The following is a 27293-nucleotide window of genomic DNA, read 5'->3' as shown; positions in this document are numbered from 1 at the left end:
TAGCAAAATTCCAGACAATTTCAGTAAACTGGTAAACCAAGTCTAGATTCTGAATATTTGTATTTTATTTGTTAATGTAATGAAAAAGGCATTTTAAATTCCCCATTTTTTAATCTATACTGTTACATCAAATCACAAAAGCACTAGTATTTACGTACCTTAAGTTTTTCTGTGTTAACTAGGACAACTCAATATCAAAATTGTTATATGAATGAAAATTGTCACTTAAGTATGGGGAAACAGAGCTCTGACACAAAATCAGAAACAAAACAGAGAATCTACATAGTTCACAGAATATGCAATCATCTGTGCTATTCTAGGTGTTAATATTAGTTTCCCTCATTTTTTCCAAACTAGAAATTTCACTCGTTTTTTTAAATGTTTAGAAATCTGAAAACCAAAGGTGAAAGAAGTAAATGAAGAACAGTTTGAGTGGTGAAGAGCACAGAGCAGATACACTAAATCAAATTATCTTCTCAGTTACATTAGTGCAACTAAGCATAAAAAAAAAATTGGCATATTATGTTTCTATCATATAGACATACAGCACCATAAGTGATAAAATATAGTATTTAGTCAATAGGTTAATAATTCAGAATATTTAACTTCTTAAAAAAATATTTAATGACTAGCATTAGCTTGCGTTTCAGTTGGCAGCCAGATGGTCATATGACTGTAATATTAAAATTCCTTTTCCCATTTATGCTAGTGAATGAATACTCCGTTTGAAGACAGAGCCTACTACTACCTATACAAATAATATAGGTGCACTTTTCTAAAAGAATGCCAAACAGACGAGTTTCAAAAGACATAAGTTATTGATATTCAGATGCAAAAACTTAACATTTTTAGATAGAACAAACAGATAACTTAAGAAACAGCTTAATGAGTTTTCTTACTTGTAGCCAAGCTGTCGACAGACTACAGCGGCATCCTTATCAGACCATCCATCATCACAAATTGTGCCCCACTGGCCATTGATAAAAATCTCTACACGTCCTTCCTTCTTATTCTCACCATCCATCAGCCTGATGGGAGGGCCTGGTAATAAATTACTGCTGTCAACTCACAACAACAGAAGCAAATGCAAGAACTAGTACTTTAAGTCATTTTCATCAGGTTCAGTATATAGGGTCAACTGATGTTTATGTTCAACAAACCTCATGTCAGCTGTTAAAGTAGTAATATTTTTCCTGGCTGGCAAAAGGAAGCAATTTGTACAAATTGCATGACATGAAATAGTACTGTATTTTGAACTCCAGAGTTCATTCCTTCGTTTTATACAAATAGGTGGCACAGCTCAGAATTTGACCGTAGTGGGCACAGAACAATTCTCCCCATGATGGCAGAAAACATCCAAAATACCTTTGATATGATACACATACAAGCTGATGGGTTTTCTTTGCAGAAATTTTATGTATTAATTTAATTATATCTCGGTTCATAAATCCATTCTCAAACTGCAAAAAGTGCAACATTGTGCTGAACTTCAGTTATTACTTGCTCATCATGCATGCTGGTCTGTAGAGGATTTTCTGTGATAGCATCATGTTCTACGGGTTGTTATTCTAGACTGATGTGGGATTATTTTTCTAGGAATTTAAATTGATTTCTTATTCAGATATGTTTATAGTACAGAATCTCACTCATGTGGATTAGTTTGCCTTAATTAATCTTGGCTTATTCAGTGCTTGCCCTGTAGTTAAATTTTGAATAATTAAGCAAAGAATGTATTTGATTCTTACTTAGAACTCCCTTATAGCATACTAGCAATGCAAGTAGCCTTAAAACAGTTATGAATTCCTCTGAGGCCTCTTTATAGTGTTGAAGTGACAATCACCTTCTAAATTGTCTAAATTGTCATACTTTATAATCCTTAATACACTAACTAGATGTTCTTTTTAGAATAACTAGAAAGACTGTTTCTTATACTTCTAACCTGTTCCTAATATCTTCTAACCCTGTAAGGATGAGAAATAAATTAATTATGCTCTTAAATAAAGCAATATCTTGAGACATTTGCATTTGAAATTTAATTTAGATTAAATAGGGTCTGAATAACTTTTATATACCAAACCTTACTCTGGATCAGAGCTAGTTAAATCTGGCGTAATTCATTAAAACATCTGAAACCAAAACTATAGTCTGTTTGCTTCAAATATCATTTAAGGCACATTTTTTTATACTGGAGTTCATACTGTCTGGACAGTGACATGAATTAGCTTCACAATTTAGCTACATTGTCATGATCTTACATAATAAACAAATATTTTTGTAGTTATTGTAGTGTATTGTATCTCGTTTTTAGTGTTCGTTAGTGTCTGTATTTCCTCAATTCATACCATCTACCATTTTTTCCACTGAATTCATGCTTACAGGGAGAAAAAAGGCTTTTTCAAATGCCGTGAGGTAAATAGTAACAATAGAGTCTTTGTCTGCTTTCCAATCAGAAATCTTGTAGGAAATGTCAGATAATCTGTCTTCATTTTTTTGTTGAAATGATGTGTTTTCACCCAGCTAGAGACATGGGATACAGTATATCTATTTTATGGTTACCTCATCTTCTTGTGGTTTAGAAAATATATATATACATATATGTATATATGTACATATAGATATATATAATTTTTTTTTTATTGAGCACAAAATTAATAGAACCTTCCGGTAATAGGGGATGTGAGAATGTTACCATATGGATGCATTTAAGTGAGCCAGACCTCCTTCAGCTAAGATTATATTTTATAGGAATTTGAGCAAAGCAGCACAGATGGTTTGCATCTGTAAAGACAGCAGTCATTATTTGAATTCCTGTTATTTTTGGTCTGGGAAAATTATTTCTTCTAAATGTGATTTGACATCATCTACACATAATGGAACTGTACTGCAACAAAACCCATTCATTGGATTGTGAGAGGTCAAAAGGTTACAAAGAAAAAACTATAAAGAGGGAGAGACTAGAAGAGTACATGTGGAAGTATGGACCGTTGATGTACCAGGTAGCAATGTTGGGCACTAAATGTATGTCTTAGCTTGCAGAATAGATCTTCGCTCTGTAATTTCCAGAGAACTTCAGGCACCCAAGCATACAAATCCATTAGATTTCAGTAGAAGCTGGGAATCTACCTCCACTAGTTTTAATTCTGATGTCAAAATCAACTAAAATGTACTTGGGTAAACTAAAGATTATCAGCAACAATTTCATAAAATGCTACATATTGACAAGCTACAAAATTTGTATTTAGCAGATCTAAAAAATGAAACTGGTTTTCAGAATTGCTGAGCAACCCATTGTTCACCTGCAGTTTTTACTGTGCATATCTGATAGCCAGAATTCTTAATTATCTACATGTAGATTTAGGAATCTTTGAAATTAATTTGTATATATTTCGTTCTACAATACCACTATGCTATGCAATTGGTATTTCTCTCTAATTTTTTTTCTTATCTGCCTTTTTGTTCTTTTCTCATACAAGTCTGCAGGCTTTTTGATATTGGAACTGGCTCTTTGATCTGTGTTTGTGGTATCATTCTGTCCTGATCAGCAAGTGGGACCCATTTACCCAGGTACAATATGAATGATACTCGATAGTAATACAGAAATAATTGCCTGCTTCTCACCCTTCTTCTTGCTATCTCTGAACTTCTCCTCTTTCTCAATGTCTCTCTTTTTTCAGGTTGTCTGTATGTAAGGCCATAGGAGAATATACTACTGATTTATATTTCTCAGTGCCTGGGTATGTCTCCAACTTCCGATAGCATGAGACAATTAGAACTTAGAGTGCTGAGTCAAATGCGCTATACCATTAGGAAATGCTGAATAGGTCAAAAATCTGGTGAAGATTGAGAGAACAGGATATCTGGAATCTGACTTTACTACTTTACAAATTTTTGCTGATCTTTAATGTTCTGACATTCTGTGATTCTGTGACTCTCTATGTTTCTTTAAGGAAAGCCCGATTACTTCCTATGATCTTGAGGAGAAAAGTGAGCTTTTTTCCCTTCCTGTTCCTTCTTCAGACGTATCTGGCAAATACTGAGATTTTGAGCATCCTTAAGTATACTGTACTTTGCTCAGATCTGCACCCCCCGCAATACTCATACTGTGACTTTACCAAAGTAATACCTTACCAAGTGAGAGTTTATGGCTGTCATTATCTGGGTGGCAAATGAGTCTGACATCCTCCTGATGGTTACAGTCGTGCTTTCCCCACTCTCTCCTTGAGCACTGCAGAAGGTTTGTCTCCTTCCCTGAGCAGCTGACATCATCCAACCAAATGGGCCCAGAGCTTCCTTCTGAGAAGCTCTCAGGTGCACTTTTTCCATACCTGCATAACGAACACGTATATGTAATGTTTTGGTCCACAGTGATGAGAGGGCATGTGATAGTTAAGCAGTAGAAAGGAAATAAAATATGTCTGAAGAAATAAAGGTTTCACAAGCAATAACAGTAAACAATGTTAATCATGATACAGTAGGTTCAGTTAGCATCAAATTCAATGACAGCACTATATGCTGCTACTTTGATAATGTTATTTTAAGGAATTTATGTTAAATTAATACAAACTTGAGAGTGCAATACCTTTGATTAAGGCCTCCCTTCAAGCAAGTGTACAGCTTCTCACTGACTTTGAGACTTAAAGCATGTTCTTAGTATTATATATACATTAGAATGTCACAGTCTGGGGAAAAATGACTTCTTTTTAATGTGAGCTGTTATCATGTGAAGGCAAGACAACAATCACCTAGTAAGAGTATATCTTTGTAACCACAGTCAGCAGGAAAAGTAGTGAAGAGTGAATGCATGAAACTCTAATGGGATTTTTTTCTAAAATATTATTCAATACAAACAGTGTTCCAGGGCCAGTCTGTGCTTTCTTCTGAGATAGGTGCAGAAAGACATATACCTTGAAAATGTCTGTGATTTTTAATGACCATTTGACAAGCAAAGATTTTGAAGAATCCAACTTTTATAGGCAAAATAGAATACAACAAATCATTTTTTTCTCTATAGTATATGCATTGATATCAGTTAGCCAAAAAGATGACTGGAAGGAACTCAGTGAACAACTACTGCTGAATCACAGCCTCAGTTGAAGGTTTTTTATTCTACCTCAAGTGAGGCCATAAATATCTCTTAGAGACTGAGGGAAGTGGGCTTTAATGGATTTTAACTCAGTAGTTCCCATGAAGCATTCAGCTAATATTAAAAAACCAGAATATTGAATAACATAGGGTTCATGTAAATATTTGTCATCATTGTCAAACCAGAGAGTCAGATATCTAATATCAAGTAATCTTACTTAAATCCCAGCTGCCGGCAAACCACCTGTGTATTCAGCTCTGTCCACCCATCATCGCAGACTGTGCCCCACTGCCCAGTATAATAGACTTCCAGGCGTCCCTCATGACTGCCTTTCCCACTTGTTAGTCTTAATGCACCATCTGTGTCATTAACAAGTAAGGAAAAACAAAAAACAAGAATCAGGGTTTTTTAAGTCCAATCATTGTTCTAGAACAAAATTAATAACATTGCATATATCGCATCTGATCAGAATATTAGACTACTTAATCTAGTGCTGATCACGAGGTGTCATTTAATGGGAAGGTAAAAGAAATGCCATAATGCCCCCGGTCAGCCGTTAAGTGTTGCATAATGCAATTGCTTAAGTGCAAGAAAAAGAGCACAAGATACTGATCCCCCAAGCCCTTATTACGTGCCAGGGTCACAGGAGTGGGCTCTAATGACATGATTTCACTGTATATGCACCTTATCTTTTTATTTGTATATTCCATTATTCCCCATTGCTTTTATGGTGAAATGCTGTTATTGATAGATGTGATACACAGTTAAGAAAGACATGCCCCACATAGTAAGTGGCAGTTACCATGTTACTGGGGAATCAAGGCTTTGTATGGAATAATGAGATCTTCTGTACCCGTAAAATTTCCATAGCTAACAGCTGGTTCTTTTTAACACTGCCAGCACACTTTATTACTGTGGGTTTTGTGCATCTGTGAACTTTAAAAATTATCTTTCCAGAGCTGTGAACTCTACATTTGTCACTGTTTTCCCATGTGATTATTGGTAAGTGAACTACCTGTGAGAGGTGTACAGGAAACGCCAGCATCTTCTTTGTGGCCACAGTTGTGTTCTCGCCAGGAGCTTTTAGGACACTGTTCTATAGAGAGTTCATTTCCCGTGCACCGCACTTCATCCAGCAGCACGGGGCCCGAGCCTTCTCCAAAGTGAGCCTGGCCCCATGCCTTGGCAACACCCCTGTGGAAACGCAACAAACAGCCAGTCAAGCACAAGCAAGCTGAAGAGTCTCTGACTCAGGGGGAAGACCTGAAATGTTGCATATTCAGTTTCTAAAATAGCAGGCGGGACGGTCTAAATAGCCACTGCACTGGTACTGACAATGCAGCCCACATCGCATCATGTAAGATGATGTGGTTCTGCAGTCAACTTCAGTCTCAGCTGAGGCTGCAGAGCAGCTTATATGTACTGTTTCCACACTTGCATGGTTGGAATATACTTATAAAATTTCTATTGTTTTGTATCTATGAGATGCTCCTTTTCTGGCCCATTTGATTTTTAAACATAACTTCCCTCTAAGAGATTATAAATGTACAGGTTGGGTATAAGGATTCTAATGTTTATATGTAGAAAAAATAATCCTATATATTTCTACAGAGACTTTCATCTGTTGTCCTCAAAGCACATTAATCAAATCTCAAATATCCAAATGAGGCAGATAAAAGTCATTGTTCCCCATTTAGACATGGAAAATACATGGCAAAGAAACCTTAAGTGACTTGACAACATCAGCCCACCAATCAGTGGTAGAAATAAGAACAGAAAGCAGATCAATGACTAGCCTTGTGTGTTTTATACTCTTATGCCAGAGTCTTGTTTCAGCGTTACGAAATTATGCAGTGCTTATCACTTGATGTTCTATCAGAATTTTTCCTATTCTATTTAAGGTACCATGTCTTTCCTATGTAAATGTTTTTCATGGCTTGGTTTCCACTGAACAGTTTTCTGTCATATATCATCTAGTTTTTATTGATTATTGTCAATATCTGTCATCTTTTCCAGCTCGTAAAATTGAAATGTCTATCTCTTTTTTTTTTTTACTATAATGAATTACCTATTAGTTAATTAACATACAGTTTGGGTGTGGGGCTCTATACTAATTATGAATTTGCTTTAAAGAGAGAACAGGAACAGTACCTTCCGTTTATACTGAAAACAAGACAGGTCTTGACTATTTTGTTTCAGTATGTAACCATTAGAACTCTTAACTGGCTTTTGCAACTGTTTGTTAGAAGTACTTTGCTGTGATTTTTTTTTTTAATGTAAATTGCAGTTGTTCGTATTTTTAAGGCACTGAGTCATTAATCCATGTATGGATTTACATAGATGGGGATTTCTCCTCTAATGCTTTGTATAAATATGTAACCACCTCTGTTCTCTCTTTTTTTAAAAGGAAAATAATACTAAATTTAGTTAGTAACCATATAAATTCTTGATAAACAGCAAAGGCATATGGGAAAAATAACACCAATAAGAGGCTTATAAAAATTAAATTAGGATCAGTATCAAGTTCTATAAAAAGGAAGGATGTGGAAATTAATAGTGGACCCTGTGTAGATGATAGTGCTCAGGAAATAAAAGCACACACAAGAAAGCAAAATTAAATAACCTGGTTTGCATTTTCATTTTAACATATTTTTTTTAAATATTTTCAACCTTATGTGCTTCATTAATCTTGAAAAAACTGTTAATTTTCAGACTGTTTCTTTGATGACCAGATGCCTCATTCAAGTGGTGGAGAACATGGAAAGTATCAAAAAGAATGTCGTATTTACTCAGCAGGGGGAAGAGTTATAATCTGTGATTGCTTCAGAGAAGCAGGTAAGCAAACCAAAAATATCCTCACTCAGCAAGCAACATTTTAGCAAAACGCTTCAGTCTGAAGATAGTACCTTATTTTTAAGAAAGATTTTTAATTAGATAATATCTTTTCTTCTGAAGGACCTACCTAATTCCAAATAACATATTAACAGATATCTTGCTCTAATTTTTTTCCTTTAGCAGTGCCGAGAAGAATTTCAATAGACTGGAAATTATATTTTTCCCTGAGCTTTGCAAGCATTTCCTGATTGCCATTACTGTTCTTTCATTTAGTTTAAGTAACCATGCATTTTTATATGTAGCATTAATTCACTGAACACTTGTATTTTGCAATGTTTGTAATGAGAAAAAGAGCCCAAGCCCTCCATTTCTTATATATTTTTTTTAATACTGACACTGGTACGAATGTACAGAAAGTGTTAGAAAAAAATCCTTATTCATTCAGAAGCTGGCAGAAATCAAAGAGATAATACTTGACTACTCTGAATGTTGAAAACAAATTATACCATAATTAGTAATATTCTCTGGAGTTCTAATAAAGCAGAGGCCACACATCTCATCACTATAACAAGGGCGATTTGTATCAAGCAAAAAGTATTCATGAAACTAAATAATAAAATAAATTATCATTATTTTTCATCTATTAATGGTAGATAAATATTCTGAAATGTTACAGGAGTGCTACAGAAAAGCTGAAAGGGTGTGGGAAGCTACTTATTAAGATGCTTTACTTTTACAATTTGTGGCACATTTCTAGATTGATTAACAGTATGCAAGTTTAGATTATTGCTTCATAATTGCTTTACTGCCACTGTTGGTAACATTTCACTTCATAGCAATGAGCACATTTGTCAAGACTTCTTGATTACTTGAGAAATTCTGTAAATCTCTAGGCATATTTCAAAAAGACTTAGCACCATCTTAATATAATTTATTTACTCAGAAAAACAAATCAAATTAGAAGCATCTCAGAACTGCAGTTTCCGAACATTAAATATGAGTAATCAAATGTTTTACTGTAAGCATGTTAAGAGGATGATATTTGTCATTAGTATAGAGAAATGTAAAGCATATCTTAGTAACTCCCCAAACTTATTAATTGTGGCCCAATTCAAAAGCTGAACAATCCTACAAGAAGACAAGACTTTCTACTAGGCATTCCCAATAGACTATGTACAGGAATATAGAAATACTTATATAGCATAAAATAAACTGGGAAAAAATGAAAATCTGATGTCAGGAGCATGTTGATTCTCATATGGCTCACCAGGAGATCTACAAGTTTTGTAAGTACTCCATAGTTCTCAGCCTTTTGAGCTAACCTGGAAGGAACCGGGAGTCCAAACCCTCAGTTTCAGTTTCCAAATAAGTACATTCTGGCGGCCACCCATTAACGCCACAGAGCTTGCTACCTTCAATGCCACTTCTTTTAATTCATTGTAATCCCAGCAAGGTTGAACAGGCGAGTTCTGTTCCAGTCTCCTCTGCACTGACCTGCTTAGTTCTCATCCAGTCTGTCTCAGACATAATCCCCTTCTCCTCCTTGAGTTTACATCTTAGTATCTTCTCTGAATCATCCTCTTAGTTCTTTCCCTCTCCAACCCACCGCCTTCCATTCCAGTTGTTACCATCTCCTTCCTTTCTGATCCAGCAGTTCTGCTCTTTGCCTCCCACTTCTGCAGAATCTCTCCTCAAATATTGAATACTTATCTTGTGTGTGGTATCAAGATCACCCATGGCTGGTCAGAAGAGGAGCAAGAAAATCCTGTTCTGCTGCTTTGACTATATTATGGACCATGCTTAATTCAGAAAGAATCACTGACAACCTTAACTGTCAAAACTTCAAACAGGTCTCTACTCAGTACATGCAAACTGACTACCTACAGAGATTTGTGACTTCAATCTTGAGAGATCCTCACAGGCATGCCAAAAAACATACCCTTTCTGACAAAGCTGTGCTCTTACCCCAAAGCAAGGAGGCTGTTGGACTCCTTAGTAAAATGGATATAAGGATTTTAACAGTCAAAGCAACTTCCCTTTCTTCATGTAGGGTTTTTGATTGAAACTTCACTGACATTGTAATGAGTTTTCACTAGAAGGCAAAAATTTATTCTGTGACAGATCCTTTGTCTGTCCTACAGACAAAATCGGCCTTATCATATGACACTGAAAACTGGATCCTATAAATCAAAGTTCCAGGAACTTGAAAGTATTGGCGCTGTACCTGAAGCTTCTATAAATAAACTTAGTTGCTGCTTCAAAGTAGTAGTGTGATTTTAAAGGAGCATCTTTTGACAACTCCAAGCTATGTATCTGACTAACTCTTCTGCTTTGTTACTGGAGTAGAAAATATGTAGAAAAACAAACCCAAGGCCAAGCTGCCGACAGACAACTTCAGCATCTGCGTCATCCCACTGATCATCGCAGACAGTTCCCCACTGGCCAGCGTGGTAGACTTCTACTCTTCCTTCATAAGCGTTGTTCCCACCAGCCAGACGGATCGGAGTAAAGACAGAAGCTGTGATCAAACACAGAATATAAGAAAAGATAATTTTTTTCCCAAAATGTTATCCTGATAGTAAGGAAAAAAAGAGATGTCTTAATGGTTTCTCTGACACTGCTCAAGAACCACACTTGATTTTTTTCTAGTCAGATGTAAAACCTGAAATTAAACTTGTTAGAAATCAGTTCCCCTAAGCTCTGCTCTCAGTATCTGAAGAATATTATACAGACAAGTAACCACACTGATCTTGAGTTACTTAAATGTCACAGTGTTCACAGATACTTAAGGCCGTAAGGCCAAATACTACACTCAGGCAGTAGAGTTGCATTTCTACCAGTACAAGCAAAATTGTCTCTGTATAGACTTGTTCCCAGAGGGTAAAATCCGAAATAAGAGGCAAAAATTCTTTCATTGCCACACAAGCAGAAATACATCCTCGTGTTTTCTCATTTCCTTGGGTAATTCTAGTCAGAGTAGTGAAATAGAGTAGACTATAGAGTCTCACTTTTATTGTGCAAATATTGTTGTCTTCCCATTTCTGAGATACAGTTTGATTTTTGGTCTTTTCCAATAATTAGTAATTTTCTGGTCCAGCAAGCAATAGTCTTTAAAGCATCATTTCTGCATAAAGCTATAATAATGGAAAGATCTTAAAACCATATTAAAAATAATCACTCCTATATTTAAAAGGTTATTTTAAAGTTTTACCATATCTGACATCTGAATGATTTAAGATGTGATTAATTTTTGTGTAGACCTTCCAACCAATTAATGCTACTATTTTGTCTATTTCTTGGCTTACAAAAAAAAAAAAAAACCACCACCAACAAAAAAATCAAAAACAACAACAAAAAAACACAAACAGAAAAACAGCAACAACAACAACAAAAGAGTGTATTTTTCCAGGTTCAGCTTACTGTTTCACTGGTATGGAATCTTTTTTTTGTAATTATTTTAAAAGGCTAGTTGCAGTAGAAACTGTAAAATTTGAACACTTCATCTAGTCTGATGAATCTTGGGATCAACTTAATTGATTTCAGATATCCTGGACTTTAAATTACTGATAGAAGCAAGACTATTTCTCTTGCTTTGGTCCTTCAACTTGACTCCTAGCTTAAAAAGAATCTCCCTTCCCTCTATATTATTGTTTTCTAAATTAAGACCAAAATGACTCTTTAAAAATAATTTATCAAAATATTCCTCATACATAGTGGAGCTTTAGGACAAAAATGCATATGCCTTTGGATAGGAATGTAAGTAGGAGGGGAAGGGCAGGCAGCACAGGGCTGGCTGCAGCCATACCTGGTTTGGTTACAGCTGAAGAGATTGCCATTGCCAGCTCAGCAGTGCTGCCAGCCTGGCCTGCCTTCAGGTAGCAATATCTTAAATCTGATGGCATAATTGCCCATTTAGTTGTTGTTCATCATGTTGATTAAAATAATCTGAAATATCTTAAAAGCGTTAATAGTATTTTTTTTTCTAAAATATCATTTTAACTTGTGTGAGAGATGTTTGAGGGAGAAATCTTCAGCTAGGAAGACCCTGGACCTGTTTTAAATGTACGCAGAACAGGACAAAAACTCTGCAGTTCCTTGTGGGATGTCATCCACATTTACAGTATAGAATGTCATCCCAAAACTTGTGTACAAAAGGAGAAGGCATAGCCTGGTTGTGAAATTGCTGCTCTTTCCTATTGTTCAAGAAAAGCTAACAATTTGATATCTAGCATATATAGCTACCAAAGACAACCTCTGAGTATTGAGTAAATAAACAAATGTTTTTAAAATGTGGGGGGAACAATCCTACTTTTACAGCTGGAGATTCTTGCTGCTTCTCCCTTTCTCAAAACCTACATCTCAAAGTAACAATTTGCTTGTTGATTATGGAAAGATAAAAGGTGGTTCAGCTAGTTGCTACTTGCACAGCATAAAGGGATTTGAAACAGTTAATGATGCAGTGATTCAATCTGTTTAATTTCCTGTTCCAAGAAATCTTAATATTTTTTTCTGATTTAATAATGAGTAATTATAACTATTTCTCTTTAAATGAGGTAAGGAGTTAATCAAACCATATGTACTTTTTTTACCCAGGGAAGAGCTACATGTGACAGCAGCTGCCATTTTTTGTGGACATGTTCCATCCTGCCAGACGTCTTTTTCACATAACAGTATAGTTTCTTCGTCACCACGACAACGCACTTCACTCCAGTAAACAGGAGTAAGTCCCAGTGCAGAAAATGGTATGTATTTTGCTGTACCTTTTTCACTGTAAGAAGAATAATCAGGAAAGGAAATTAGAGTGGGAAGAAGGGAAGTGGAGCATTTTCTCATGTATAAATCTTGGACTAGAAAAGAAAGGGCTTTCTTCAACAGTATAAATCCATCACATTTTCATACAATTCAGCATTATCCTCTGCACAAAGAAAAGTAACAGATGTGACCCAGTTCTCACCACTTTGTTGTGGGATATTTTAGTACAATGTATTACTGCGGGCCAGCCACATTCCTGTTCTCATGGTTCTTAATTACAAAAATCAGCACAATCCATAGGTGAATCCACAGTATCATCCCACTGCAGTTATACTTCCAGGAGAGGCGATGCCTTTCACCCTTATCTTTTCCTTCATTAAAACATATCGATGCTCTGCCCATACACATATCATATGATATAGTTGTGACCATGGGGCAGTGAAACCACCTCATACTCCATTAGATCGAGACCTGTGTCCAATATTATTTTTTCAGCCATTCCCATCCATCCAGAATATTTATAAACAACTTCCTTTCTTTCCTGTACTGAATCTACAGAGAGAATTATTGAGCCATCTTTTCTTCCATATAATGTCCAACAAAATTAAACTAAGACCAAAGTCGGAATATTGTAAAATCAAAGGAACAGGTAGATGGAAACACCCAAAAAGCACCAATAATACCTAGTAAATTCACCTGTGGTATTATATATAGATACAAATATCTGCCAAACACTCATGATAACCAAGACTGTTTGCCTGGGGGAGGGTGGGTTGGCCTGAATTCAGATTTAAGCCATTTCTGTTGAAAAGACAAAAACATTCACCCATATCACTGAACTACTTTTGCTAATAGAAGTCTCCTGTTCAACTGAAATGTTTAGGGTATGGAAGGCAAAAAGAATGTAAAGTCTGTTGCAGACAGACTTTTTGGTAGGGCCTGTTAGGATAGGGCAAGAGGTAATAGTCTTAAAATAAAAGTAAGTAGATTCAGACTAGATATAAGAGGGGAAATTTTTTTTACTTATAAGGGTGGTAAAACACTGGAATGGGGTTCCCAGAGAGGCTGTAGATGCCCCATCCCTGGAAGCATTCAAGGTCAGGCTGGATGGGGCTCTGAGGAACCTGATCTAGTTGAAGAGGGGTTGGATTAGGTGACCTTTGAAGTTCCCTTCCAACCCAAACTATTCTATGATTCTATGAAAATGAGGAAAGGAGACATTGCACATAGACAGCTGAAGTCATAAGCAAAATCACAGCCTCCAGATGGCTCAAGTTTGATCTCATCTAATCCTCATATTTTTATAAATTGGCACAGTGTGTCCAGATTAGTATTGAACATTATAAAACGGCTTAGATTTAGGTCTGGCTAGCAGTCTTAAAAAGTGGAATAATCATTAGGAATGTCACAGTGCAAATATGCTATAAAAGTCCCCTACTAGTTGTAGCAAACAAAATCCCTACTTTGATATGTACCTCAAAGCAGTGTTAGAAAGGCAATAAAGTCAGCCATACTGGTTTATTGAGAAAGTGCAAGCAGAACAGAGTACTAAGGGAGGGTGTTAATGTAATTTGGTTGCCTAACTTGAACAGCATTGATTTTCTAGAAGCTGAAATTGTATTTTATTTTTAAAACTCTCTTTTGGTATGAACATTTTCTTCCTTACCTCAGTTTCATCTTACTATTGCAACTGCAGTATCACTGTAGGCATTCATCTAGAGTTGAATGACCAAATTATGTTAAGGTCTCCTGATGCTTATCTCCATTCTGATAACAGTGTGAATTAGTGGTCAATGTGGACAGTGACCTGTTAGTACAATGCAATGACTTTCAAGCTGTTCAACATTACTATATTACTATAACTCTGTAAAATGTTTCCATGAAAATGTAAAGCTGCAAAACTTGTCTGGTTTTGGATTTTGTTACTCATGTGCAGCTCTGCAAGTAAACCATACAGATTATCTAGTTATGTGAAGATGTACACAACAAAAATACCACATTGTCCAAAAACCTAGGATGAGTCCCAGATGTTTTTGTCTGGATGGAATAGATGAATATCAGACTAACATTATGCTCCTGAGAACCGGGAATTTTCTTATGATTAGGACCCCAGTTCTGGCCACATTTACATTTACATAGATCCAGTAACCTTACTGGAGCTGTTCTTAATTGACACTACGTAAGTGAGATCAGGATCAGACCTCATATTTCTGCCCTCATGGACATCTCCCAGATGGTCTAGTAAAGCATTTTTTGTTTGTCCTAATCCTTTCTAACCTGTTCATAGTTTTCACTTTGAAAGTGTAGCATCTACCCTGGGCCTGCTCTTCTCCAGATGAATTACTAATTCTCACAGCAGCCTCTTTGAAGTATAACACAACTGAGGCAAGGGAAGGATTCTGGGAAGAACAACTTCATCATTCAGTAACTTTCAAACAAAAAAACAATCAGAAAACACAAAAAGCCCTCGGGATTTGCAAAATATACTGTCCTTTATGCTGAAACATCATTTTTAAAAGTTGACTTTTTAGTCAGACTGAAACTTACCCAAGTGCAAGCTGTCGACATATGACTGTTGCATCATTATTGTCCCAATGGCTCCCACAGATTGTTCCCCAGATTCCATTCAAATAAACCTCCACTATACCTTCAAACTCATTCTTGCCACCCTGGAGTCTCACTGACCCTGCTCAAAAAGAAAAATAAAAAAATTAAGCCTCCAAGATATTGTATTGCTCAGGTAATGTATGCTACACAAAAGACTCTGAACCTGATTTCCCATCTGCAGAGAGAATTCCCATTTCATGTATTACCATTTTACTTTGTGCTCTTTGGGTGAGCTGCTTCTAAGCAGCACTCTGGCACACCTAACATTCTGATACAGTGACATACAAGCCAACAACCTCATTTTTCCCAGAGGAAAACATTTTGCTTTTTGTACTGAAATAATATCACATTTCTGATCCTTCTGATGCTGCAACTTAGTTAAAGATCTAACCCAAAAGAAAGTATGTACAGACTACACATAATTATTTAAATGTGGTTACCTCTACCTAAATGAGGAAAAAGTGTGTGTGTATATATATATACATACATATATATATATCTATATATAGATATGAGTGCTATACTTTTATCTTCCACATGATTCCATTTGATTTAAAGGAAGCAGAAAACAACCACACAGATTGCATAGCTTTTGCTCTGACCCATGTAACATTATGCATGTCACAGATTTCAGCAGATTATTTTAGCCAAAGGAATGCATTTGTTGATACTTGTTCTCAGACAGAAAAACATTGGATGTAGTTCTATTAATTAATGAGTGGTCTTTACCAAATTCTCAGACAAAACAAGCTAAAAACCTGAGAAATCACCTAGAAGAGTGTGTAGGAGAGAGTCTGCTTCTTGAGAACTACAGAACACATACATGCAATAAATTTATAATAGATTTTGCATTTTTGTATTACAGTAGTTTTACTTGAGGTGCCAGACACATCTGCTGTTGAAGGCAGCCAAGTGCCACTGCTAAAGGTGGGAAAAAGCTGGTCATAGGTATAACGCTACAGAAGCAGAAAAAGGAGTCATAACAGAGTAGTAATTCAACAAGAAAGAATGCATTTATGTTAAATTATCAAACACAGCCTAATTGTATGCTTTAGTATTGCCTGAAATCTCAGTTAATCCATCTGTCTCTGCTCGGTGATCTACTTAAAATTAGAAGCTATACCATCATCCAGCTTCCAGAGTTTTTTGCAATGGGAGAAAACAAGTGTTTGTGCCTGTACTTCACTGTATATGTGTTCGTGTATTTGTAAATAATAATAACAATATAAGTAGATCCATTTTTCTTCTCAGCTTTTTCTCAGATTATGTCCTGGTTTTAATTTAGTTCAGTGTATTTTATAAAACCACCAAGCCAAACAACTGCCAAATAACTCGAGGAATTAATTAACCTCAAACTTTCTGTGTTCCTTTTTGCCTCCTGTTTACTTTCTCAGCAGTAGCTTATTGTGCAGTAAATTACAAACAAAATTTATTCATCTCATGTTAGAGAGTGAACTATCATCCAGAACAGAGGATTATTAATGAGTTAATTATAACAATACTGTAGACATGTTGCACATTGTTTATCTGTCTTTGTAATTTTTCTCTTTGTGTTTTTCTGTCACATACAGACAGTCTAGAATTTTGTTTATTTCTGGTATTCACCAGACTTTTGTATAGACTATTATTTTCACTGGAAACACCAACTGCAGTCATAGCAAAATGATTCCTGACATAGCAGAAAGCTATTTGAAGATGTCATCTCCAAAAATAAGTTTATTCTTGTACATGATTGCTTACAGTCTTGCATGACACCTACTGAAATCAATACAGTGTTTCCTGAGTACACATTACACAATATTTCTATTCAACTATTTGAATAAGGGAGTACTTGAAGAATAAGATTCTCCTCTAAGGTTTCCATGGCAGAATTTGGCTCATTTTCTGTATTTGCAGAATTCCCAATGACAACAGTGGAAGAATTTATGTACACAGAGCAGAAGATAGCACAAGAGATAGATAACTTTTGCACATCAGACACTCTTTTACCAACAGTTAAGAATGAAATAAATTTGAAGTCCTTTGCCTCTCCAGTAGAAGCCTCAGGAAAGGAGTTTGGAAAGCACAGAGTTCTCACTGTGGATATGTACCGTTAGGCAAGGAGAACAGCCTTTCCCTGACCACTCACTCGCCTAAAGAACCCTGGGTGACACGTGGTCCCTGTTCAAGTGGAAAAAGACACTACTGGTATCAGTCAGTAAGGAAGGGAAAAATGACTGGAAAGGACAGTGCCTTAAGTTGTTGCGCCTGTGGGAAAAGACATAGATAAAAACTAAAAATGAAGGATTTTTTAAAAATTCATCTAATGTCACAACAAAATATTTTGGTTTGCCTTTTTCCTGTAGATTTACAGCTGCTTATAGGAACACCAGTGTTTTATGAAAGACAGTACCATTGAAAACAGACCTCTGTTCATCTTACAAGAAAATATGATGAAGAACCAGCTTCTATCAGATAGAAAACACAGAGGATGATTGTTAAAGGTAATTTTTAACAAATTTAAAATATTTCTGATTTTCACCTGACAATTTAATCTAGAAAGAAATAAAAATAAAGCCTGTTGATACATGTAACTGATATTAAACCTTTTATTATGCCTGCTGTTTAATACAGGTAACTGAATTATTCTAACATGCTGCTTGCATTGACTCACCACTCTCCTCATAGGACAATATGGATTTCTACAGCTATGATTAATCTAAAGCATTCAGGGCAAAATCCAGTATTCTCTCCTCAAACAAAACAACAAGTAAAATGATTTTTTAAAAGAAAAGTCAGAATTCAAAACCCTCTGAAAGGTTGCTATCTCTACTATATTTTTCTAAGTCCATTCTCAGTGTTTCTAGCTCAGTATTTCAGCACTGTATCCAACAAGAGTAAAATGTTTCATATGCACTTGGAAGTATGTGTCAACCTATATCACATGACGAGTCATAATTATGTGGCAAAAAAATCAAAGAGCAAACTAACGAGAACTTTATTGCTCTATAGTTTACTCAAAATGTTATGATATTCAGACCCCTTCTAGTTATTTTGCCGGATCAAGAGATACAGTAAAACAGATACCTCATATAATAAAAGAGAACTTTAAAATATAGACTTCCACTTCAACAGCTTATTTTTTCTTTCCAATAGATAATTTTACTTCATAATGAAACACAGATCTGTGTGTCGTGTAAGTTGATCATAGCGAATTGCAAGATGACCAACATTATCTGCCATCAGGTATGTTTATACTTATGTTTATACTGTGTTACCAAGTATCTCTTTATTACTCATGATTCAACCTTGTTCTTTAGAACGTGTTATTGTCTTAATTGCAAGATAATCAGCATTTGTGTTGTTCAATTGACCAGGAAACACTTCACAGCAAGAAAACTAATATTTAGCATGATTAAAAGGATACTGGTTAATTCTTAATTTCACTGGTCAAGTTTTCTACTGCTACTTTTAACACCCCTAGCCCATACTGCATCTCAACATGTGTGCCCAAGTGCCTTCTGTGCTCTCCCTAAGGCACAAGAAGCTCTGGAGAAGAGCATCTGATTATTTTTTAGGAAACAGATCAGGCTTAAGCATATGTATTAGAGGCTCTAGGATTCTGGATTTGTAGATATAGTAGCATCTCAACTTTTTGAAACTATGTGTTTCCAGCTCTTTTAGTTGCAGAAGAAAACTAAAGATGTTGGGAGTAGAGCTAATGCAGTAATACCTGCTCTGGCTTTTATGGAATGCTCTAAGAAACACACTTTCCCCACTCCACCAAATAAATAAGGTGCGAAGCCCCTGCTTAAGGTGCTTATCAAACCTTCACTGCCTCAACACTAAGCTCAAAAGCAGGGAACATGAGTTCAGGGATCCTGCCCACAGCTCTCAATGCCCTCCTCAGCACTGGTCAGGATGAGAACGGGTGAATTGACCCCACAAGAATTAGAAACAAGGGCACAGGAGCACAAGGCAGGTCTACTAAGCAGCTCTAGGACACATACTGTGGTCTTACGACAGACTTAATTCAGCCCTGTACTGAAGAATACAAATCTACTGCCTTGACAGAAACTCCTTCATTGATATACACTCAAAAAAAATGTATGCATTTCTTCTAATTATGTTCTAGCCAAGGTTACTGACGGTCAATTTATGTTGTTTACATACAGTCTGGTAATTTTAGTTTCCTCGGTATCTGCCCAAGTCAGAGTCTTTCCTATCTGCTATCACTGTTTAAAAGAGATTAAGTTATACTTGCAAATGCAATGAAGTAAGGGTAGCCAGTGGGTGCTGCTGGGACTTGCTCCACAACACCTGCCATATAGGCTCAAGATGAGACACACAGGAAAAAAGGGAGAGGAAAACCTCTCAGCCAACTTTTAATTAACTCCAAAAAGCAGAAGAGCTTCAAAGGAATTGTGCTGTCAACAGGATGAGTGGTGCACTTGGCCTCTTTTCCTATACCATTCTCATGTCCAGAATTGCTGGGTAACTTCAAACGCTATTTTATTTTCTACATTTCACTGAGAACAATTATTGTTGTTACTGTGTGCAAATAGAATAGGAATCACTTCCCCTTTTGCTATACATGTAAGTGCTGCAGCAGTGGGGTTTATGGTGTTGGCTAAAGGTGTGCCAGTAGTTTCTTCATAAACATCAAAGGTTTGTAATTTGGCTCTAAATACTGATTTGGTAATGACGGATCAGAAATAGAAGTTGCCTGTGCCTTTCACCCTGGTGTGGGTGCTCTGAAATTACAGGTTTAAAGCAAAGCAAAAGTATTTTGAATTGTGGAAATATGTAAAAACAGCAGATATTTTTATTTCTGTTTTTGTTTAAAACATGTTCCAACATGAGGTAGCACTACAGGAAGTCCCTGCACTGATAATTAATCTCTCTTGCCTTGGAATCAATTAGTTAAGTCCAAATTAACATAAAATGTGGGGGTCTCCCTTTGATACATGCTGTATATCTCATGTAGCCACATGAGCTCGCAGTATTTCAGAACACTAGGGGATATTTCACAATACATATAAAAGAGTCTACCCCAGCTTCAGAATTAAACTAATTCATCGATTTGCATGAGGTACTTGTAAAAAATCTACCTGTAGTATAGGACCAATCTAACACTAATTCAAATCAACATGAACTTTTCTTCCAGGATCAGGCCTGGCTAAAATCAAAGAAATGCATCCTGTTGAGTCACAGCAAAACTATAGATGACACTCACTGCGGTCAGTGAATGCTGTTGTCCATCACTTTCCTCAGCACTGCTGTTAGTCTAAAATTATAACTATTTTCCCCTGGTATTTTAACCTTGGAAAAAAAAAGGTGCATCCATCAGAACTACTTTTCAAGAACTATCATAAGAACTTCAGCAAACAGCACTATTGCATACTCAAGGATCCTTATATTAGAGGTTTCATAAATATTGTATGTATTGAGTGTGTAATGTCCTTAATTGGTTCCTCTGCAGCAGTGAGATTCATCATGTCCATGATCAACGGTTTAAGGCTCTGAAAAAATACACTGAAGTGTTAGGAATGTAATGGACTCTAAAAGACTGCAATTGTCCTATGTGGTACAGAGCTGTAGAAAATGAGGTGTCTCATGTAATAGGAATGGTTTCAGAAGAGCTGCTTCTTAGAAGGAAAATATAGACATTCCTGTTTGATTTTTCATCACATTTTTTTCTTTATGCTATTAAAAACAAAACCTCAAAAGACTTTGTAACAACTGCCTGGACTATAGTATAACAGGGAGGGACAATAATCTAGTGTTTGGACTATGAGCCTGAGGCTTGATTCTTCTCTCACAAAAGTTTAGCGAAGAATTATTTGATTTGCATTAGTGGAAATACCCCATGATAAAAGCAATTTAAATGGAAAAACTCTACACTCTGGTGATTCTGGAGATGTGTATTTAATTTCCTGTTCTGCCACTGACTGGTAGTGTGACTTCAGGCATAGACACCCTCTCTTGTTTTGTTTCCCCTTTGTAAAAGAAAGAAAGACAGCTAACTCAGTTACTCAAAGAGCTTTAAATTAGATATGTAGCAACACAGCATGAGCAACACATCATACAGAATACTGTAACTACATGCCATGTAAACATTGCGTGGCAACAGTTGCTTCTAGGCACTGAAGTAGGCCTCTCTTTTGAAGCATGAGTACATTACAGGTTAAGTTGCTATTACCAGTAACTAAAATACTAAATTCTGCTGGACTTAGGATATAGGATACTCTTGTACTCATTTATTTGCTTCTATTTCCTTGGTTAACCTTGCTTTCAAGGCATGTATAGATAATATTACCCAGAGGTCTCTCATTTTAGAAGGAGGGAAATGAAACACCAAAATCTATTATTCTAAACTATAAAACTGAATTTAGATGGGTACCACATAGTATAATTGCAAAGGTGCTTTTTTATTATTATTTTTCAGTGTTAATGTTTAAATATAAACCAGTTTAATATATACACATGCACAAGTTTAGCCAATTAATGTTGCAGCTAACTCTTAATATTTAAGCTAGAAAAGCCAGGAGATTTACAGTTTAGGCTTTGAACATGGTATTGTATTTAGTTACTGCAGGTGCGTAACAATTGAGCACGGGCTTCCTTAGCACACGTACTAACGCAACAGTTGCATTGAGTTTCTCTCTGAATAGTCTGTCCTTCTCTAGCTATAAACTGCATCATAACGTTGCCTCACTTGCATCCCTTTGCTTCTTGTAAGAAAGTATTCTTTAGGATGAGTGTTCAAATAATGTTTATTTCTGGGAAAATGGCTCAATTTATTTCCATGTTCCACCTTAAGCCATCTCACACACACTCTAATTCTTTTGTATTACCTCCACAAAACTTTCTGGACAGACATTTGGCCTGTTCATGTTACTGACAGTTTACCACAGAGTCCAACAGAGGCAGATGACCCTTCAATTAGAAAGTACTGGCTATTGCTTAGTAGCTGTGGTCTCCCTCTTTAGGGGGGCTAACCTGGATTTCCTTTTTCTGGGGTAAAAAAGCAGCATTCTGAAGAGATTGGAGAAACACAGCTAAACCCAAATCATGGAGTATTTTGAGTTTTGAGGTTTTTTTTACTTAAATGAAGTTCATGCTGAACTTACAGGGGATTCTGGAATTTACTTTATTAAGTGCATGACTGGATTTTTAGCAATAAAATGCCACATTCTTATTCACTGTAACATATTAGTCCAAGATCCTCCCAAAGTATTTTGGGAACCAGACTGAAGAATTCTGAAAATAGCTTTAAATATGATGGGCTAAATTAAGGAAGCAACTGTGGGACCCTTTCCCAAACCAAGACCAGTTAAAGGGCATGAAGTCTTCTGGATTCTTTGAAATCTGTGTCTAGTTATCTGTTTTCTCCTTAATGGCATCAGCTGCCTGGTTTTCTTTCCAGGGAAATATCTGTAATGCATAGCATCATCTTATCTTCTTGAAGGAGTACAACATTTGAACACAGCTTTGGAAGCTGCCTTTTTTAATGCATAAAAGATCAATGTGGACATTGGAGCGTTCCATAGGCTCTTCATGTGGTATTTTATACCAATGTGTGTAATTATCTCATTGTTCAAATTATCATGTTTTTTTCAGTTCCGTATCTGACACATCTTCTAGGGCTATTGTTGGAAGAGAAAGATAACCATTCTCTTCAGAGATCTGAAAGTAAATTAAAGAAAACCTACCCAAAACCAACTTCCACAAGAACAAAATAATTAATATTAATGATCAATTTCCTTGCTGACCTTGTGATATTATAAAATAAGTAAAAGGAGGGCAAAAAGGAAGGGAATTTTTATTTTTGTTGCAACAATTATCATTGATCATTTTTAGTATAGATATAGATAGGACATAATTCTTATTTAGGTAGGAGATAATACCAGAGCAATGCCAAAGAAAATATGAAGTCATTCAAAACGAGACTGTACATACATATATTTAACCCTGTGGAGGGGTGCCAGCACTGATGAAATGTAAAGCTGATCAGCTGCTCAAGGGCTAAATGCTGAAATTACTGTTCAGTCTTTACACAGTGAAAACTTCCACTGAAGTCAACTCGGGTTTAGCCAGGAGTGTGTGGGGGAAAGCACAGGTCTCTCGGCTGTGCTCACAGATGTCCCCAAGCACAGACACTAACTTAGAAACGTCATTATCCCAAGATGGGAGGAAAAAAAGGAAGAAATGCTATATGAGCAGTTCGCGTTTAAAGCAAGGCATCCTTTTGCTTTACTTGTGCCACTCACTGCTATAGAGCAAGTGCCAGAGAAGTGCGCCCGATTACAAAAAGGGGAATGCCAATATCGGCTAACTGAGCCTACTGAGTGCTTACGGCATAGCTGCTTAACGCGATTTACCTAGTATTAAAATAGAGTCGGAATAAAACAAGGTGGAACCTTTGACTTTCCCGTGCAGCTGCTGATGCAAAAGTTTAAAATCTCCTCTCAGAAAACCCTTTGCTTTCACTTTGGCGAAAGGTGCCCGTCCCCGTTTCCTTCAGCGACGGCCGCCGGGGAAGCGGGGACGGGATGGGAAGCCGCCGCCGCCCCACTAAGTCTTTCTGTCCTGAGCGCCACCCGCGCATCCTCCCGCCGCGCGCTTCGCCGCCACCCCGCTCCCGAGGCGGCCGAGCGCCCCCGCCTCGCTCACCTCGCTCGCAGTCAGTGCGGCCCCGCTCCGCCCGGCCCCGCTCCGCCCGGCCCCGGCCGCTGCCGGGGTCGCAGCCGGGCCGCCTACCGGCGCCGGGCAGGGCACAAGAGCTGCGGCGGCCCCGCGGCACCCGGCGCGCCGGTCCGCGCCGCGGGAGGGCGGGCGCCGCCGGTGGCCAAGGGCGCTCGGCTGTAGCGAAGCCGCCCCCGGACAGCGCGGCGGGGCAGCCGGCGGGGGACGGCGGCGGGGCCAGGGCGTGCGGCTGCGGGTGGCGGGCGGCCGGCAGGCTGACGGAGACCTGCCCCAGCCCGCGGGCTCCGGGGATCGTCCCAATCACCAGCGCCACCACGAAGCCGGCGAATGTCATGGTGCCAGTCCCGCCGGCTCGGGTCCATCTCCCCCTCTCATCGCGCCTGGGATGCGAAGAGGGAAGGCGGGGCCGCAGCGTCCCACTAATCCCCCACGCAGTACACCCTTGCCGCCCTTCCCCCGGATCCTCTGCCTGCGGGGGCAGGGCGAGTGGGGCGCGGAGAGGCGCGCAGCCCCGCGGTGCGGCCGGCAGCGGTGTTTCGGATACCTGCCGCAGCCCTCCCGAGAGCGGGGGCGGTGTGTCTGCCCCATGCAGCAGCCGCTCCGGCAGCCCCGGCGGGGATTGGAGGAGCCAAACCTCGGGAGCTCCCTCCGGCTCCCCCGCCAGCCCCGGGCGCCGCCGCCCCCTTACCTCCCTGCGCCTTCCCCGCCGCCCCGCGGGGTTCATCGCCGCTCCCTGTGCTGCTACAGCCCTGCACCCCGCTTCTCTCTCGCACTTGGGGTTCTTCTACCAGCCACCTCCTCTGCTCTCGGCCCCGCGGCTATAGGAGTTCCGACCCCTACGACACCCTCACAAAGAGCAGAAGGCACCCGGGCAAAGCATGGCCCGGGGCGAGGGCGCGCAGCTTCGGGTAGAGAGGGATAAAAAGGACCCACACAGCGGCTGGAGAGGCAGAGGGCTGGGGAGAGCCTCAGACGTGTCTGCGGGAAACAAAAGAGGCTGCAAACAAATGCCGTGAAATGTCTTCGAGGGTTTAGCTTTATCCCAGCTCCATGTGCTCTGAATAGTAATCTGCTTATTACCAACTGCTGGGGAGTTTTGCACGACCTGATCAGCTCTGATTTCCTTTTTCTACCAGGATGGCTGTCAGTTAGTTTTGCCTCTTTGTCTCACGCTGTTCATTCATTAGTTTGGGTTAGTTATTATTTTTTTTAATTTACCTTTGGTTTTAGTCTGTAATGTTCAGATTTTGTAAAGTCCAACTGTGCCTGATAGAGCATGCACCCTTTATTTGGCAATTTGTAGTGCGAGTCTGTACAGATTCACCTCTCCATTCTAATATTTTGTCTGAGAAGTGTTAGTCTGGTTTCTGTGTGAGTACATCAGTATTTCCACAACCTTGCATTTTGATTAGGGTCTAAAAGAGAAGGAGAAAGGGTGCTTTCTGCTTCCCATGCAGGATCCCATGTATATCCAGTAAACTGTGGCCTTCCTTTAGCAGCCTCCAAAGTGCTCAAGAGGTGCAAAATGCAACTTTACCAATTCAAGGTTTTGTTTGTAAGAACAGAAGATCTCCAGTGTTAAGTAAAGCAGGTCCTGCAGTGTTTTGTATTACCTGTATTCATTTTAGTTCTGTTCATGTGTGATTAATTTATTATTGCAACATTACAGTTAGTATTTTAATCACTCACAAAGTTCAAGACTACTCTGCTGGTGTTTCTACTGCAACATAATTGTGCTATCACATGTATCTGTTGCACTTCTTTGAGGATATAAGCACACGTGTTGTTCCTTCTTTCTGAGTTTTCTCCTGGGAATATGTATATTTATTAGTTTAGATGCTGTCAGGACAGGCAAGAGTTTGTTTTCAAAATATGCAAATATATACAAGACATTAGCCTCAAAGCAACTCATCATGGCCATTTAAAAATTATCTGAAAATTTGTTGCTGTCATGACAAGTTGGTTGCTTTTATCCTTTATAAGGACTGTTTAAAAGCATGCTAAGCCTAGCTGGTTAGGTCTACCTTCATTGCCTAGTAAATGCTTTTTGGCATCACAACAACAGCAATATTTCATTTTCCCTGATGTAAGCTCTTTTTTTTTTTCCCTCTAGCCTGGAAGAGGAAGGGTTCTGCTGATCAGCACAGGAAGAGGAGTACAGATGAGTATGATGAATCCTGCAAAACGTTTCAGGCAAGGCTTTGAGTCTGGTATATATTCATGTGTTCTGACTTCATTTATCTGCTCTAGGTGTGTGGGCCTGCAGGCATCTTACATGCAGTGAACTTTCATTCCCTGTGTAGGGTAGAGGTGTTTGTGCTTGAGGCTGCAAAATGACACTATGCAGGAGGTGGGGGGGAAAGAGGGAGTCTATATAGGAAAAAAAGTTTGGAAGTAGCTAGCATTATATAAGAAGCATCAAGAAGAATTGTCATGATTCCCTTCCCAAGACAGGGTTCAGATTTAATCAAACGAGCCACATGTGCAGATTCAAACTTGAACATTTCAGTTTTTATCATGATTGTTATTTTTGATGTAATCATGTAAGGAGAAGAAGCCTTAATTTGTTTTAATAGCTTTAAATTAGCTTTCAGTATGATGTGAGGCCTGTTAATGCTATAGGAAATAATGCTTTTGTTAGAATTTAGAAATTAGGGACTTAATCTGGCTTCCATTCAAGACATAGATAATAGTTTTGCTGTAAATAAGAGGGGCCTTTTTCTAAGAACAACTGGAACTGGTGCAGTTGGTTTGCTTTTTTTCATAGGATGTATGCTTTGCACTTCAGTTGCAGCTTCTGTCTTGGCCAGACCATTTCCAAGTGTCTCCCCCATAGTGTTTCTCTTGTGTTCGAACTGCATGAGCTCGTGGTGCAGTTTTTTCCTTTGGCTGTGACACTTACAGGTCCTGTGCATAAAATCACTCTCATCTGCTTGGCTACTTTTATTACACTTATAGGAAGCTCATTATCTGTGTGACTTCTACCTCTCTCACATCACTCACAATCGGTCTAAAGTTATTGGGAAGAGCAAAGACAAAACAATAGTTACATGTACAGACAGCACAATTTTGAGAACTGTGGTTCTTTTAGACATTACACTTAAACAGCGCTAAGACTACACATGTGACTAAAATGAAACTGCCCTATGCTTTAAGGGTAGGTTTTACCTTCATGTGTTTATAAAGAAGAAACAAAGGCTTATTATTCTGATATAGCTGATATACCTTCAAAAATATGCCAAATATGAGATGTCCTTAGTGCATTTGGTTGCCTTAATAAGTTTTGTCTCTGCTGTACAAAACTGATGAAAACTCATTCACAAATTGA

The 27293-nt window shown here is 38.1% G+C and overlaps 1 protein-coding gene across 2 annotated transcripts in view; it reads right to left on the bottom strand.

Annotated features, from left to right (window-relative positions):
- PRSS12 (serine protease 12) overlaps positions 1–24499 on the bottom strand; it is a 45647-nt gene extending 21148 nt beyond the window's left edge. Inside the window, exons 1-8 of one of the 2 annotated variants that reach the window (XM_065836841.2) lie at positions 23933–24499; positions 15218–15356; positions 12499–12686; positions 10286–10436; positions 6099–6277; positions 5301–5442; positions 4129–4325; positions 900–1041 (exon numbers count right to left, since the gene is read on the bottom strand). In XM_065836841.2, the coding sequence (XP_065692913.2) occupies positions 900–1041; positions 4129–4325; positions 5301–5442; positions 6099–6277; positions 10286–10436; positions 12499–12686; positions 15218–15356; positions 23933–24299 (1505 nt within the window). In that variant the 5' untranslated portion in view covers positions 24300–24499. The remainder of the gene's footprint in view (positions 1–899; positions 1042–4128; positions 4326–5300; positions 5443–6098; positions 6278–10285; positions 10437–12498; positions 12687–15217; positions 15357–23932) is intronic. The other variant, XM_065836842.2, reaches the window with a different exon arrangement.
- Between the last annotated feature and the right edge of the window lie 2794 nt (positions 24500–27293).

This window comes from Patagioenas fasciata, chromosome 4, assembly GCF_037038585.1.
Source record: "Patagioenas fasciata isolate bPatFas1 chromosome 4, bPatFas1.hap1, whole genome shotgun sequence".
Taxonomy (NCBI): Eukaryota; Metazoa; Chordata; class Aves; order Columbiformes; family Columbidae; genus Patagioenas; species Patagioenas fasciata.
Note: the sequence above shows the minus strand (reverse complement) of the source record. Positions and strands in the feature narration are given on the sequence as shown.